This window comes from Musa acuminata, chromosome BXJ3-6 (genome assembly GCF_036884655.1).
Source record: "Musa acuminata AAA Group cultivar baxijiao chromosome BXJ3-6, Cavendish_Baxijiao_AAA, whole genome shotgun sequence".
Classification (NCBI taxonomy): Eukaryota; Viridiplantae; Streptophyta; class Magnoliopsida; order Zingiberales; family Musaceae; genus Musa; species Musa acuminata.
Window position 1 is genome coordinate 5,829,149 of NC_088354.1, and position 12,262 is coordinate 5,841,410.

The 12,262-nt window shown below is 36.6% G+C and overlaps 1 protein-coding gene across 1 annotated transcript; it reads right to left on the bottom strand.

The window, feature by feature from the left end:
- Positions 1 to 676: 676 nt before the first annotated feature.
- On the bottom strand, positions 677 to 11,283 carry LOC135641248 (probable Ufm1-specific protease). The gene is made up of 13 exons (XM_065156484.1): positions 11,010 to 11,283; positions 8,314 to 8,661; positions 6,199 to 6,467; positions 5,717 to 5,804; positions 5,469 to 5,644; positions 4,122 to 4,212; positions 3,856 to 3,978; positions 3,660 to 3,707; positions 3,485 to 3,561; positions 2,782 to 2,870; positions 2,469 to 2,580; positions 1,531 to 1,633; positions 677 to 1,132 (listed from the first exon to the last, which is right to left on the bottom strand). The coding sequence occupies exons 1-13, from the start codon at positions 11,203 to 11,205 to the stop codon at positions 903 to 905; spliced, it is 1,950 nt and encodes a 649-aa protein (XP_065012556.1). The 5' UTR covers positions 11,206 to 11,283; the 3' UTR covers positions 677 to 902.
- Between the last annotated feature and the right edge of the window lie 979 nt (positions 11,284 to 12,262).

The window sequence follows — 12,262 nt, forward strand, 5'->3', positions numbered from 1 at the left end:
GTTTACAGCAGTCACTGGTCGGGTAGACAAAGGGGTGACAAATCGTGCGTGCATGGAGAATTGGGTCGGGGAGATCTGCGGAGCGCCACGTGGATGCAGGAAATCGGGGGCGCGGCACGTGACGGGGGGCGGTGGGTCCATGTTTGGATTCGGGCGGTGGCCAGGAACAACGGACATGAGTTTGTCTTTATCTGGAAGCAATAAAAGAAGATGTTGGATATGGCAAAATCTAAAAGGGAGTCATAAATTTCGCAGGTGTAGTATGATGAGTGACGTTACCTCTCTTCTTGTCCAATATCTGAAGCAGATTTATGATTGCCGCTGATGCCATTATGACCGACGAAGTTTATATGCTCATGTGTTACTTTTCTTCTTTTCACAAGCAGACAGCATCGGCCATGGTCTCAGTAGACAGATGTAAACTTGAGCATTGAACCTTGGAAGATCCTTCAGCACCTGAACTGCACCTGAGAGACCGCTTCTAACTATTGTAGCAGTCTCATATACTACAATTTATAATCATAAATGAAGATTCATCACTTGTTTCTTCAGAAATAAAGTAGAATGTTGCAAATTATCAGAAAGCAATACTTCAAATAAGTTCTAATGATTGGCTACCACACTATAAGGCAAACACATGTATGAGGCCAATTTATCAATGATGAACACCAAAAGAAGCACTCATCTCAACTATATCTTTCTCTTGACTCCTAAAATTGTTTATTTAGAACTTACAAGAAATGTCCAATACAATAATGTAGTTGAAGTCCAAATCCTGACATTGTTTGAAGAAAATTTTGATAAATTAACTGACTGACTACTCTTGGCAAACACATATATCCTCTGTATTTGCCAGCTTTCTATAGTTTCTTCTCTCTCCTGCTGATACATCATATGGGATTTCAGACCATGTTGGGCCTTTGTGGGAGGAGGAGGTTATAAAACTTATCCTTTAAAAAGAAGTTCCGGCCTTTGCTATCAATAGCCTTCTTCCACCCACACCATCCACCATTCACAATCTTCTTAAGATCATCGTTACCTGTATAGTGTGGATCGAGGATAAGAAATGCACAATCACCACTTGCTTGGTTGTAGTCGACTCCCAAAAGGGTATACGCTAGAACGCCACCACCTGCATATTTTATTAGGGTATAAGAAAAGGTTTCAAATGGACTAAATCGAGTAAACGTGCGACCAAGTTATCCTATTTTATCGGTTTTACCATCTTTAGACTAGTTAAATCTTTTTGTGTCTTTGTACTAAGCTGAACATCCAACCTTATCTTGGAAAAGAAGGAAAAGTAACAAGAAATCAACATAAGAGCTCATCATGGTAGAAACTTTCAGGTAACTTGTAATTTTTGGTAGGTTCTAACAAAAAAAGAGATGTCACATGGTCCCATGGTATTTTAATGACTATCATGTTTGTTTGAAAGATGTGGCATAATCTGACTTGGATAGAGGTCATTGATGCAGATAACCATGCACTCAGAATGCCCTTTAGATCATCTTTGCCTGTATAAGGACTTACCAATCATTACTGGAGTTCCCTGTGTCTGAAAATGAATGGAGAGCTCCCTACACTTCTCTGGAAGCTCTTCCCCAGATCTCACATTAATAATTTTACAGCTGACCTGCAAATAAAAGTCTTCATTACAAGTTAGAAGAAAAAAGTGCCCAATTCTCTTTGGCTGCAAATGATGGGATTGTCATCACAGGATATCAACAAGCACAAGTACAAGAACCTGCAACTTGATACCTACCAGAATAAAGTTCTTGCCACCTATTAAAATACCAAAAATAAAATGAAATCTGTGAATATTCTTTATGTATATATCTAACCTAATCACAAAGTGATACCACCAATGTCATCACAAGTGCCATTAAACCACTAATCTAATTAATCTAATCATAGACATTAAACTAACTACATAAGAGACCGACTAATGGCAACTGAATCCTAAAGCTGCAAACAATAACTACAGGTCATGATAACCAGGTCTCTAGACAACTTGATTTTACCTATCTTACCAAACAAATTGTGAAAATTTCAAACTCAAATGTTCTTGGTTATGACCTAAAATAGTGAAGAAACAAAAGTAGATAATCCGGATCAAATAGAAATTACCAAATCAAAAACCAACTAAGCCACAAGATAGCTTCATATGGCTCCAATTTTTTGATCAAATAGATATTACTAAATCAAAAACCAACTAAGCCACAAGATAGCTTCATATGGCTTCAATTTTCTCTCAGGTCCTGATTCCTTTTACTGCTCAAATGTCATTCTCTCCACCATTGTGAACAACATAATTTTCTTCTAGCCCAACTGAATTACTAACTTGTACGCCAAATATATAGTGACAACAAAGTTTTCTTCAGTTGCAGAATTCATTTTTCTTAATAGTCAATAACCAACCAAAGAATATTTAGAATTTTGCAGTTTTATGTAAAGAGTAAAAATCTTACTCCAAGAAGTTTGTCCAAAACATAGCTTAACTCAATAGCTCCAATCCATTCGCGCGATCCAACAAAAGATGGCTCCTTATCACCCATGTCAACAAGAGCCTGTTGAATTTCCCTGAAAGAATTGTTGGCAAATACTGTATAAGAACAGTTAAAAGAGATCCAATTATTATCAAACTAATGTAGTGCATTCCCATAAAAGATAAATGGACTCGATGTCATCATATGAATACAGAATGTTGAAAAGAAGAAAGTAAGTTCCCAATTCACATAAGAAATACTATTCAGCGGAAAAGTGTTGATGATTTTTCCAAACCTGTGTGAAGGAACTCCTATGGATGCATATTGTTGAAGTCGATACCAGGATATGATAGTTTGCAAAGAGCGATAAGCACATCCCCAGCCCTATTATTATCATTTCATTAGTACCAAAAAATTGAAATTGGAAATTATAAAAGAAAAAATCATGTACTTCAAGTGAAACTTTGTACATCTGACTATGTGGTGCTTATTAACTATTACTATTAATGAACAGAAATAATATTTTTTCAGAAAATATTGTGAAACTAACATACAATAAAATAAGAAGTCAAGAGTTCAAACTTCAAACTACTGGAGAGAAATAGTAAATGGCAGTTAGAACATTAAATTAAGCAAAAGCTAAGAACCAAGGCACCAAATAAATATGGGTCCAAATTGATAAACAGAGAAAACTCGTGTAAATTTTTCATAAAATATGTTTTGCAAGATGCATATGGCCACAATATATAGAAAATGGCCTGTTATGGCCCTTGTGGGTACAGCATTATTATTAAGGCACTGGCTTAACATGAGCTGCAACATGGACCCATGTGCTAGTGCCATGCCATTCCATGTTTATCATGTGAAAAAACATGGGGAAGGGTAACAACATGGACTTCAGTCTAATGCCATAACCTATGGGGATATAAATACAAATTCATACAGGCCATCCATGTACAAATTATGATTTTTGAAACTCGTAATGAAAGAGTCATTACATTGTCATCAAAACCATAGAGGAGGTAATGATAGTATTCATAAGATCCATCAATCAACGAGATAATGCCTCCAGAAACTGCAGAATGCACTCAAGTAAGAAAGTCACAATGAACTCAAGAAAAATATAAAATAAAAATAAAGATTACTGGCATTTAAAAGGAACAGAATACTAACCCCCACTAGTTGGAACCTCAGTGTGAACATTTTTAAGCAACGAAGAACCTGTTAGTTGTGCACAAAATGAGTTGCCCAAGTTTAAGGTTCACTCTTTCAAATGAACAAAAACTAATATATGATGAAAAACAAAGACATTAGAAATTTGAAAGCACTGAGGATGCTAAAATCCTCTTTCTCAACATTTAATAAGCACCATATTTCACTGAATGGGTGTCCTTGGTATTCTTCATGCCAAAACTTAAAGCATTAGCAATCCGGAGTAGAGGACGGTCTAAGGGTAAACCCAGTCTTGAGTGCAAAGATCTCCTCATTTCACCTAAATTATTTAAAAATTGCCACTTATGTAAATGTTAATAAGCATTGAGATTTGCAAGTAAGCATCTATAGAGAAAGTAACCATACTGCAGAAAAAAAATGCAAATGTTTTACATATGAATGAGCCACCCTCAATTCTATTACCTTGTTTCATTTCAGTCTCACCATATCTAAGATCATAGATAGCTGTTACTGGATGTAATAGCTCAGGTGGAAGAAAGTGATATGGACAAAGCTGCATATCGATATATTATGAGAGATTAATCATCAATGAATGTAAAATAAAAAGAACAGTGCATGTCAAACAACTTAGTGTATACAGATATATTCACACACAGTTCTACATACATCACCCAGGCAGCCTATGTTTGAGCTTGGACAGGATGCAAATTGAATTCTCGAAACCAGACTTCAATTTGAGCTTTAGCAGAATCATATTTTAACCATTTTGGAAATGTCAAATCCCAAGCGAGAATTACTTGCAGTTGTTCAGAATCCATTGGGAAAAGGGAAAAATGAGTGTTAAAAAAATAGTAGTATTATAAATAGAGCATGGCAGGCACATAGAGGTGGAAGGAATTCAAAAGGATTAAGGGTAAGGGGTGACATTGCAGGCACCACAAGCCCAAAATGGACCATAGATGTAAAACATTATGATCATATTATCAAATAAATCAAGTGATTTATATGTCACCAAACATTCATATATTAAGTAGAACTTATCATATAAGTTTCATGTTAAGTGACGATTGTGATAATTTTACGGAGATATATTTTCTTCCATTCACTTGACATACTTTGCTTCTTCATGTCATATGATCTAGGGCATGGTAAAAGAAGTAACTTGATTCATGTAGTGGGGTTTGATTTAAGTTACAATGAACTTTTAGGCTGCTGTGCCACAACGGATTGTGATAGCAGCTGCCGTGGCTTCATTAAACCTACACTACTCTAGTTTTGTCATACAGCATCAGAAAATTCATTGAGCAGCACATAACGCAGAGCCAGTAGCCACTCGACCACAATGGACATTATTTAGTACAATGGGAGAAATCAAGCTACATTAGCTCTATTGCAACTCAAAGAAACATCTATACTTATCCTGTTATCTTTGTACTGATTTTCATAACTAATTCTACTAGCTGATTTACTGAGTCAAAAAAGTCAAAACAAAGTCCTATGTTCTCCATATGGGTACAATCAGAAAAGCTATTTTACTATTATGATTCATATTTTGAAAATTCTAGGTGACTCTTTCGGTGGTTATTGATGGGATGAAACTAAATTTCTCCAAAATCCCAAATATATGAGAATTGTATGCCTTTGATGGCTTAAAATTGATATTTTTATCATCACAAAAATTAGATTAGATATCTCCCTGGAAGTTGATGTGCACAGTGTCAATTTATGGAACAAAAAACGATGCATGTGACAAGCAATTGGCAGAGACAACGGAGCTGAACAGCTGATTAAATTGAAGAGAAACATTACCTGGGGTTGTTGTGATAACAGCTCTGGTATGACAGCCTTCTTGATACTATTTAGCTGATCAATTAATCCAGGTATAACTAATTTAGATAGAGCAGCAGCTATGGTAAAATCTTCAGACGCATAGCAGAGGACATCTAGCTTGAAATGAACATTTAGATTTCTTGCATATTCAGTTGCTGAAATGAGTGAGCATTGTCAATGAAACTACAGAAACACAACAGATTCAGGAAAATAGATAAAAGAACAACCTGGAAAATACTCGGCAACTGGAACAGCTGATTTACAATTATTTCTGGATTGGTTGGATAGAACAGCTATTTGGATAGCATCTGCATTCTAACAAATAGAACAGTCAAACAGATGGAATTGAATGCCTCTAATGCATGATTTAAATAACATAGAAGTACAGAAAACACAAAAATGATAACAATATAGAACATGCAAAGATATCTAAGTAGGTAAGTAATGTTGTACATGAATTTTCTTTTATTTCTTTTTGCAACAGCAATCCAATGCAACTGGCAGCATTTACAAATGAACTAGATGCATGATTTTATAGCAAACCTTAAATGGTCTGGCATCTAAGCCTTTTACATTAAAGGGATGTTAAAAAAAAACCAAAAAGAAGGGGGAGGATGTTTACCTAGAATCTTAAAGTATACGTTCAGAACCAATACTATTTCACAAAACAACAACGATCACAAATGCATTTGTAGATATCTAAAATTACCTCTCTTATTGTTGATGATGAAATGTTCTTATCTTTCAAGTAAAAATGTGAACAAGCTAGATCCTTTGCACCAGATTCCTTCATACTAGCCTTCAAAAGCATGGAATCAGAATGATCTGGTTTTGAATCCAACTCCATACCATGCAAAACAATGGATCGAGATAACTCATCAGTATCAACGTTTGACCCTTCAACTAGGTATGCAACATATGGATCTCTTAGTTTGGCAGCAGCCTCATCAACCAATGATGAAACAATCTCTGCAACATCTGATAATATTTAAAATATAACATGTAAGCTGATGCCAAAAAAAGGGTAAAATCTTTAACATTTACTTTTAACTAAAAAAAATAACAAACATTCAATTCCAGAAGTCTAATTTCACATGCATACTGCCTGCTAAGAATGTTGGGATAGATGTGTAGAGTTACCGAAAAAGATAGGAAAAAAAAAATTTTATCCGTGAACAACTAGGTATTATTTCGATAGAAGATAAGATGAAATAAAATAGTTTAAGATAATATGAGCATGTGCTTAGGAGACCTCCGGATGTGATAGTTAGAAGAGATGAAACGATTAATGTTAGTAATACGATATGAGGTGAAGGAATATCTAAAAAGACCTTAATAGAAACTATAAATAAAGATTTAAGTACTCTAAACTTAATTAAACATATGATTTTTTTACATATCTCAACGGTGGCAAAAAATCCATATAACCGACTTCAAATAGTTGGGACTTACGACTTTGCTGTTGCTATTGTTGGTGTTGCCGCATGCATACCGCCAAATAGTAATTTCATGGTGCACTGGCACACACCCAATACACAAGGCCTCATATAGGCACCATGCTAGCAAAGCACATGTAGGCACCATATATAATACTTGGGTTGTACAATAACAAAGATAAAAATTTTGGTGATAGATATAATTTAATTACATGATTAAAGAAATCAACCATATTTAGAGGGAACAATATCAGCCAGAAAATTCACTCTCTAAAAAGACCATGTCCCATAATTCTTGTGCATTAGAGCCATAGACCAATGCTCTTAATTGGCCTTGGCCTTCTCAAAAGAACAATCAATATAAAAAGCCTCTACACATGTAATCCTGACCGGATAGAACAAGTATCTTAATAAGGTTATGCATTTGATGAAAAGTTACAACCAGTTTTTAGGGGACAGAATTCATTACCATATATTTACCTCCATGAAAAACTCAAGGCCCATGTTGGTATGACTTATCTTCTTGATTTTTTTAATCAAAATAAACAAAGTCAGAAGCATCGAAGACATTTTCAATGAGCCTCGCCTTAAGATATAATGCAAAGATGGTGTTCCAGATGAACCAGAAAAGGATTCAAATCTAACCCAAATCAATCTCCAAGTGGACGGGAAAAATCTAGGAATACAGGGTCACCAATTTCCATTTGACTTACCCAATTTAACGTCTTAGAGGTCATTTATTTTAGGTTTTCAACTAACCATGTCAATAACATTGGTAATCTAAATTTAGTTTAACCTTGTCCTAAAGTTGGATCATATCTTTCGTGGCCCCCTAAATTTTCAGTTGTATTAAAATACGAACCCACACTGAGGGGAAAAGGCTTGGATGATAATGAGTTCAACCTTCTAGATTTACATGTCCTGAACCAAATTAAAATACTAGTTGGATAGGTATAGCAATAAGTGGACTAGGTCCGACTAGTTTTTACCAGTTGGACAGCTAGGAGGTGACCAGGCCAAGTTAATCCATCCACTAGTGGTGCATACTGACTGAAACTGATAGTTTTTGGTCCTATTCATTTTCTTCCCACCGAAACCAACCAGTATAGGGCAGTATACCAATCAGTGTCACAATACCATACCAGTTTGATGACCAGCCAATATCTGCAACAGACTGGAATTAAAAACCTTGGGTACAATCATGTAAAAGTACAGACATAATAATTTTAGATTAAAAAAAATTATAGTTCTTGCTCATCTAGGACATAAAGATGATGAGAGAACTCAATAAGATGGATTTGCTTTCTAAGATGAGAAGACAATACTTCAGGACATATTAGGCATGCAAAAGAGTTTCAAATTACTGCTTGAAACCAAAAAAAATGCACCTGATGTTTTATCAAGAGGAACAAAAACAGGCAACTTCAATTCCAGCTCACATCTGAGTAGACAACCTTTCTCCCAGACATATGTTTCAGGATTATCTTCAAAAACAACTGTACTAACTGCTTCCATACTTTCCACATTTGTAGAATGTGAGACAAAGAAATGAATGTCATCAGTTATTAAATCAGTCACAGCACCTATTAGATCACAATCTCCATCACCAAAAAGAAATTTTCTCATTTTACTTGAAGCCTCAACTGCCTTCCAAGCACATTTCTCCCAGTTTCCATCGCCGACAAATAATGCACCTATAATATTGAATCCTCTTAAAAGTAGCATCCTAATTTCATCTGCAAGAACAACATGCAGAAAACAAGTCAAACAAGACCTAATACTAAAATTGCAATTTGAAAATAATAATTTTTAAAAAAATGTAATTAAAGAAATGGAACTCTCATGATCACAATTATGAAAATAAAGTGGATGCAAACTGATTATCTTTAAACATACACACACGAAACTTCAGATAACCATAAGCCAATAAATTTATCTGAACCAAAATGTGACAAAACAGAAACTCACGAGAAAGAGAACATACATGTGCCTTACAAGGACAAAATAAATAATAAAACATATTGCTAAAGAACAAAACCTCAAATAAATGTCTCTGTCGTTATGGTATGCCTCAATCATCAGGTGATTCTTACCAAGACCTCCTCAAATCCTCATCTAAACCAGACAATATATGTGATAAAAATTAAAAGAACAGGTATGTTTATGAACTTGTGTTGTTCAAAGGCTGCAAATTTTGATACTAGGTCTCCCAAAATAACCATCAGATAATACCAGTGGTTATGATTAATACAGCACAGACCAATGGAGGGAGCAGCTTGCATGTGAGTTGGGAAAAAGACAGTAAATGTTTTCTAAAGTGTCAATTTTTGCACTTGATCAATCACAGAATAGATCTCAGTTACTCCTTGAGTAAAAAGCAATCAACAATGAGTTTGAATGCCCATACATGCCTTAAAATACAGGAGGATGAGAAATTTGTTCATTCTCTAGTAATTTGAGCAGACAGATTTGTCTTAAAAAGAATCAACAATGTAAATATAACTTCTAATGGTTTAATGATGATATGGTGCTAAATGATGATAGCAGGTGATGAATTCTGCAATCTTATGCAAAAACACAAAAACTAGAAAATTTTGCACTAAAAGAGCAAGACAAACGTATATGAGAGTAAAAGATAAGAGAGGACTTGAAGAACCAAAGAATAGCACACGAACCTCATATCTTTCTTTCCAAACAATAATTTATTAATAATTAAAATTAAATCAAGTAGGAACTGAAAAAAAATGAATGGTTTGAATCGTCTCGATGGAGTGAGAAGAATTGGGAGAGAAGGGTGACTGACCAAGGAAAGGCACTGACGGCCAACCCTTTTTCCCTGTTTAGTCTGTGATCCCATGCAGGTCCTAAATAACTCAACTTACGACCACATTTTGCCATATGAATTTATAATTAAGTAGGACAACTTATAAGCACTTAATTGGCTGCAGATGTTATAATCTCGATCACAAATCATCTAAACCCAATAAACCAGAAAATATTTTTTTATTGAAAGGTAAAGTTTCCAATGCGACCCTGACAAATTGCAAAAATCCTATATACCCCTCCAAAAGTACAAATACCTTGTGTATTTCGTTATTGTTTGAAAGGCCTACAGGTAACACTTGTAATCAGCTCCCCTTATCACATGCTGGTCTTAAATCAGGTTATGACTAGCTAGATGTATGGTTATACATGTCCAACAAGAGCCAAAAAACAAAAACATATCCACCAACTATGAAATAAAGTAGGCCTTATACACAAGAAATGCCACACCATGCTAATTTGACACCCACTATGACTATCAAACAATTTCGCATAACATCACCACGTAACTGCCATGTGCCACCAATGGTGCCACTCCAGTACAATTGCATTAATGTTAATGAAATCCTTCGAGTCTGAGAAGAGCATTTCAAACAGGGGATAAAAAGCTTTATTGGTGTAATGATTGGAATGGAAATTAACCTCAGGGGCATAGAGGTGGATCGACAGCATTTGCTAGATTAAACTAGATATTTAAAATCTTTGCAGAGGAACACAGTTTTATTCCACCACAGGGTCGGGGTGCATTTGCAATTTTCCAAAAATAAAGTAAAGAGCATCGATTGAAGGCTCCAAATCCAACAATAAGTCAACACTTCCATTTGACCACATTCCAAGGCAGATACAAGTCATCCACACCGCTATATCACACAAAATTCTTAAAACATCAAGGAAATCCTATGATCAGATACTTTGAAATTCTTGACACGCGTATCAAATATTCTTCAGGTATAGATAAATGTAGTGTACTTCTTAGAAATGTCAATAACCTCCCCAATTATATCAAATATATAAACAATAAATTTTAAAAACACAACGGGATCATCGGTTCGTCATTCTATTAGAGAGAGAGGGAGAGAACTCCAAATCCATACCATTGTTTCTCTTCCACTAGAAAGACAACATTCTCTTGTGACCATTTCTTTGAAATATGTTCATTTGGATCGAATTCTACCGATTCTAACCGAACAGTCAAGAAAAACACGAGGGTTTCATTCATGGCAATGGGGCAATACTAAGGGAGAAGGGCGTGGGAGCAGACCTGCTTCTTTGGCGAAGTCGGGGGAGTAGGGATCGTCGTCGGGGAGGGCGTGGAGGCAGCGGAAGGAGGAGACGACGGTGAAGGGAGGAAGGAAGAGAGGGGATCCGATCAGCCATCGGAGGCCGGGGTACTTGGAGGAGAGCAACGATTTCTTCGGGCACAGAACCCTCAAGCACCGTCCCGTCTCGCCCTCCATCGAAGATCCCAAAGGAGGGTCGGCGCGGCGCTTCGAGTGGCACAGTATGTGTAACGCCGCGTGCGTCGCGAGAGACACCAGAAAGAAGCTTTTGTTCTTAGTTTATAACGGCACAGTATGTATGACGCCCGTTTGCATTGTAGGATTAAATACATATTACGCATATAATTTTATTTTTAATGTTCTAACTCCTACATTTTAAAAAGTTATATTAGTATCTATATAATTATAAAAATAAAATATTTAAATTTATTTATCCTAATGATATTAATTTATTAATAAAAATATAAAAATAAAATATAATTTTAATATTCGATAGCGGAAGGTAGACGGTGATGTCGTTGGTGTCGACGCCGATGTAGTTATTTAGTCACCTCCGATGACGATAAGGTTCGCTCTCGTCGCAACGCTACCCGCCTCCACGAGAAGCGCTCCATCGACTTCATCGTCACCCACCCCAAACCGCTCTGCATCTGCATCGACGTTAGCATAATTGTCGCTTAAAAATTGTGTCGGTGTCGACGCATATAATGGTCATCACTTCCCATCCCCTCGCTACTTTGCCATCTCATTCTCATAAGAGCAGTGTCGAGAAATCCCCAAATCCCTCTCCCACCCCACTGTAGTTGAGGACGCCTCTGCCAACCCCCCCTCCCTCCCTCAATCCGCTCCCACTCGAAACTCTCTACCATGCGCAAGAAGCGCTCTACTACCTCCCTTGACCCATTCGTAGTTGTGCTCGCCCTCTGCTCCAATGGCCTCCCGCACAATGATGATGATGTAGACAAGCTTTGGTTAATGCTTAATGTCGTGCCATAAAGGGTCATCGGAGTTCCTATTGTTCCCCCGCTATCGAAACTGATGTGACAAGAGATGGTGTCGGAACTAACATGGTAGTTGGGAGAGCGACAGGAGCTCCGGCAACCCCTATGGATGCCACCCTCTGTGGAGTGACATTAGGCACTAACCAGAGCTCATCCATATCATCATCATCATGTGAGAGGCTATTGGAGTAGAACGAGCATTGCCACGAATGGGTCAAGGGAGACGACAAAAC

Bases quoted from the DNA above. Each gene is read 5' to 3' on its own strand.
- LOC135641248 (XM_065156484.1), bottom strand. From the start codon at position 11,205: ATGGAGGGCGAGACGGGACGGTGCTTGAGGGTTCTGTGCCCGAAGAAA. The intron at 8,662-11,009 runs GTCTGCTCCCAC...TTGTTCTTGCAG, and splicing joins CGACTTCGCCAAAGAAGCAG to ATGAAATTAGGATGCTACTT. The intron at 3,708-3,855 runs GTGCTTATTAAA...CACAACTAACAG, and splicing joins CACCCATTCAGTGAAATATG to GTTCTTCGTTGCTTAAAAAT.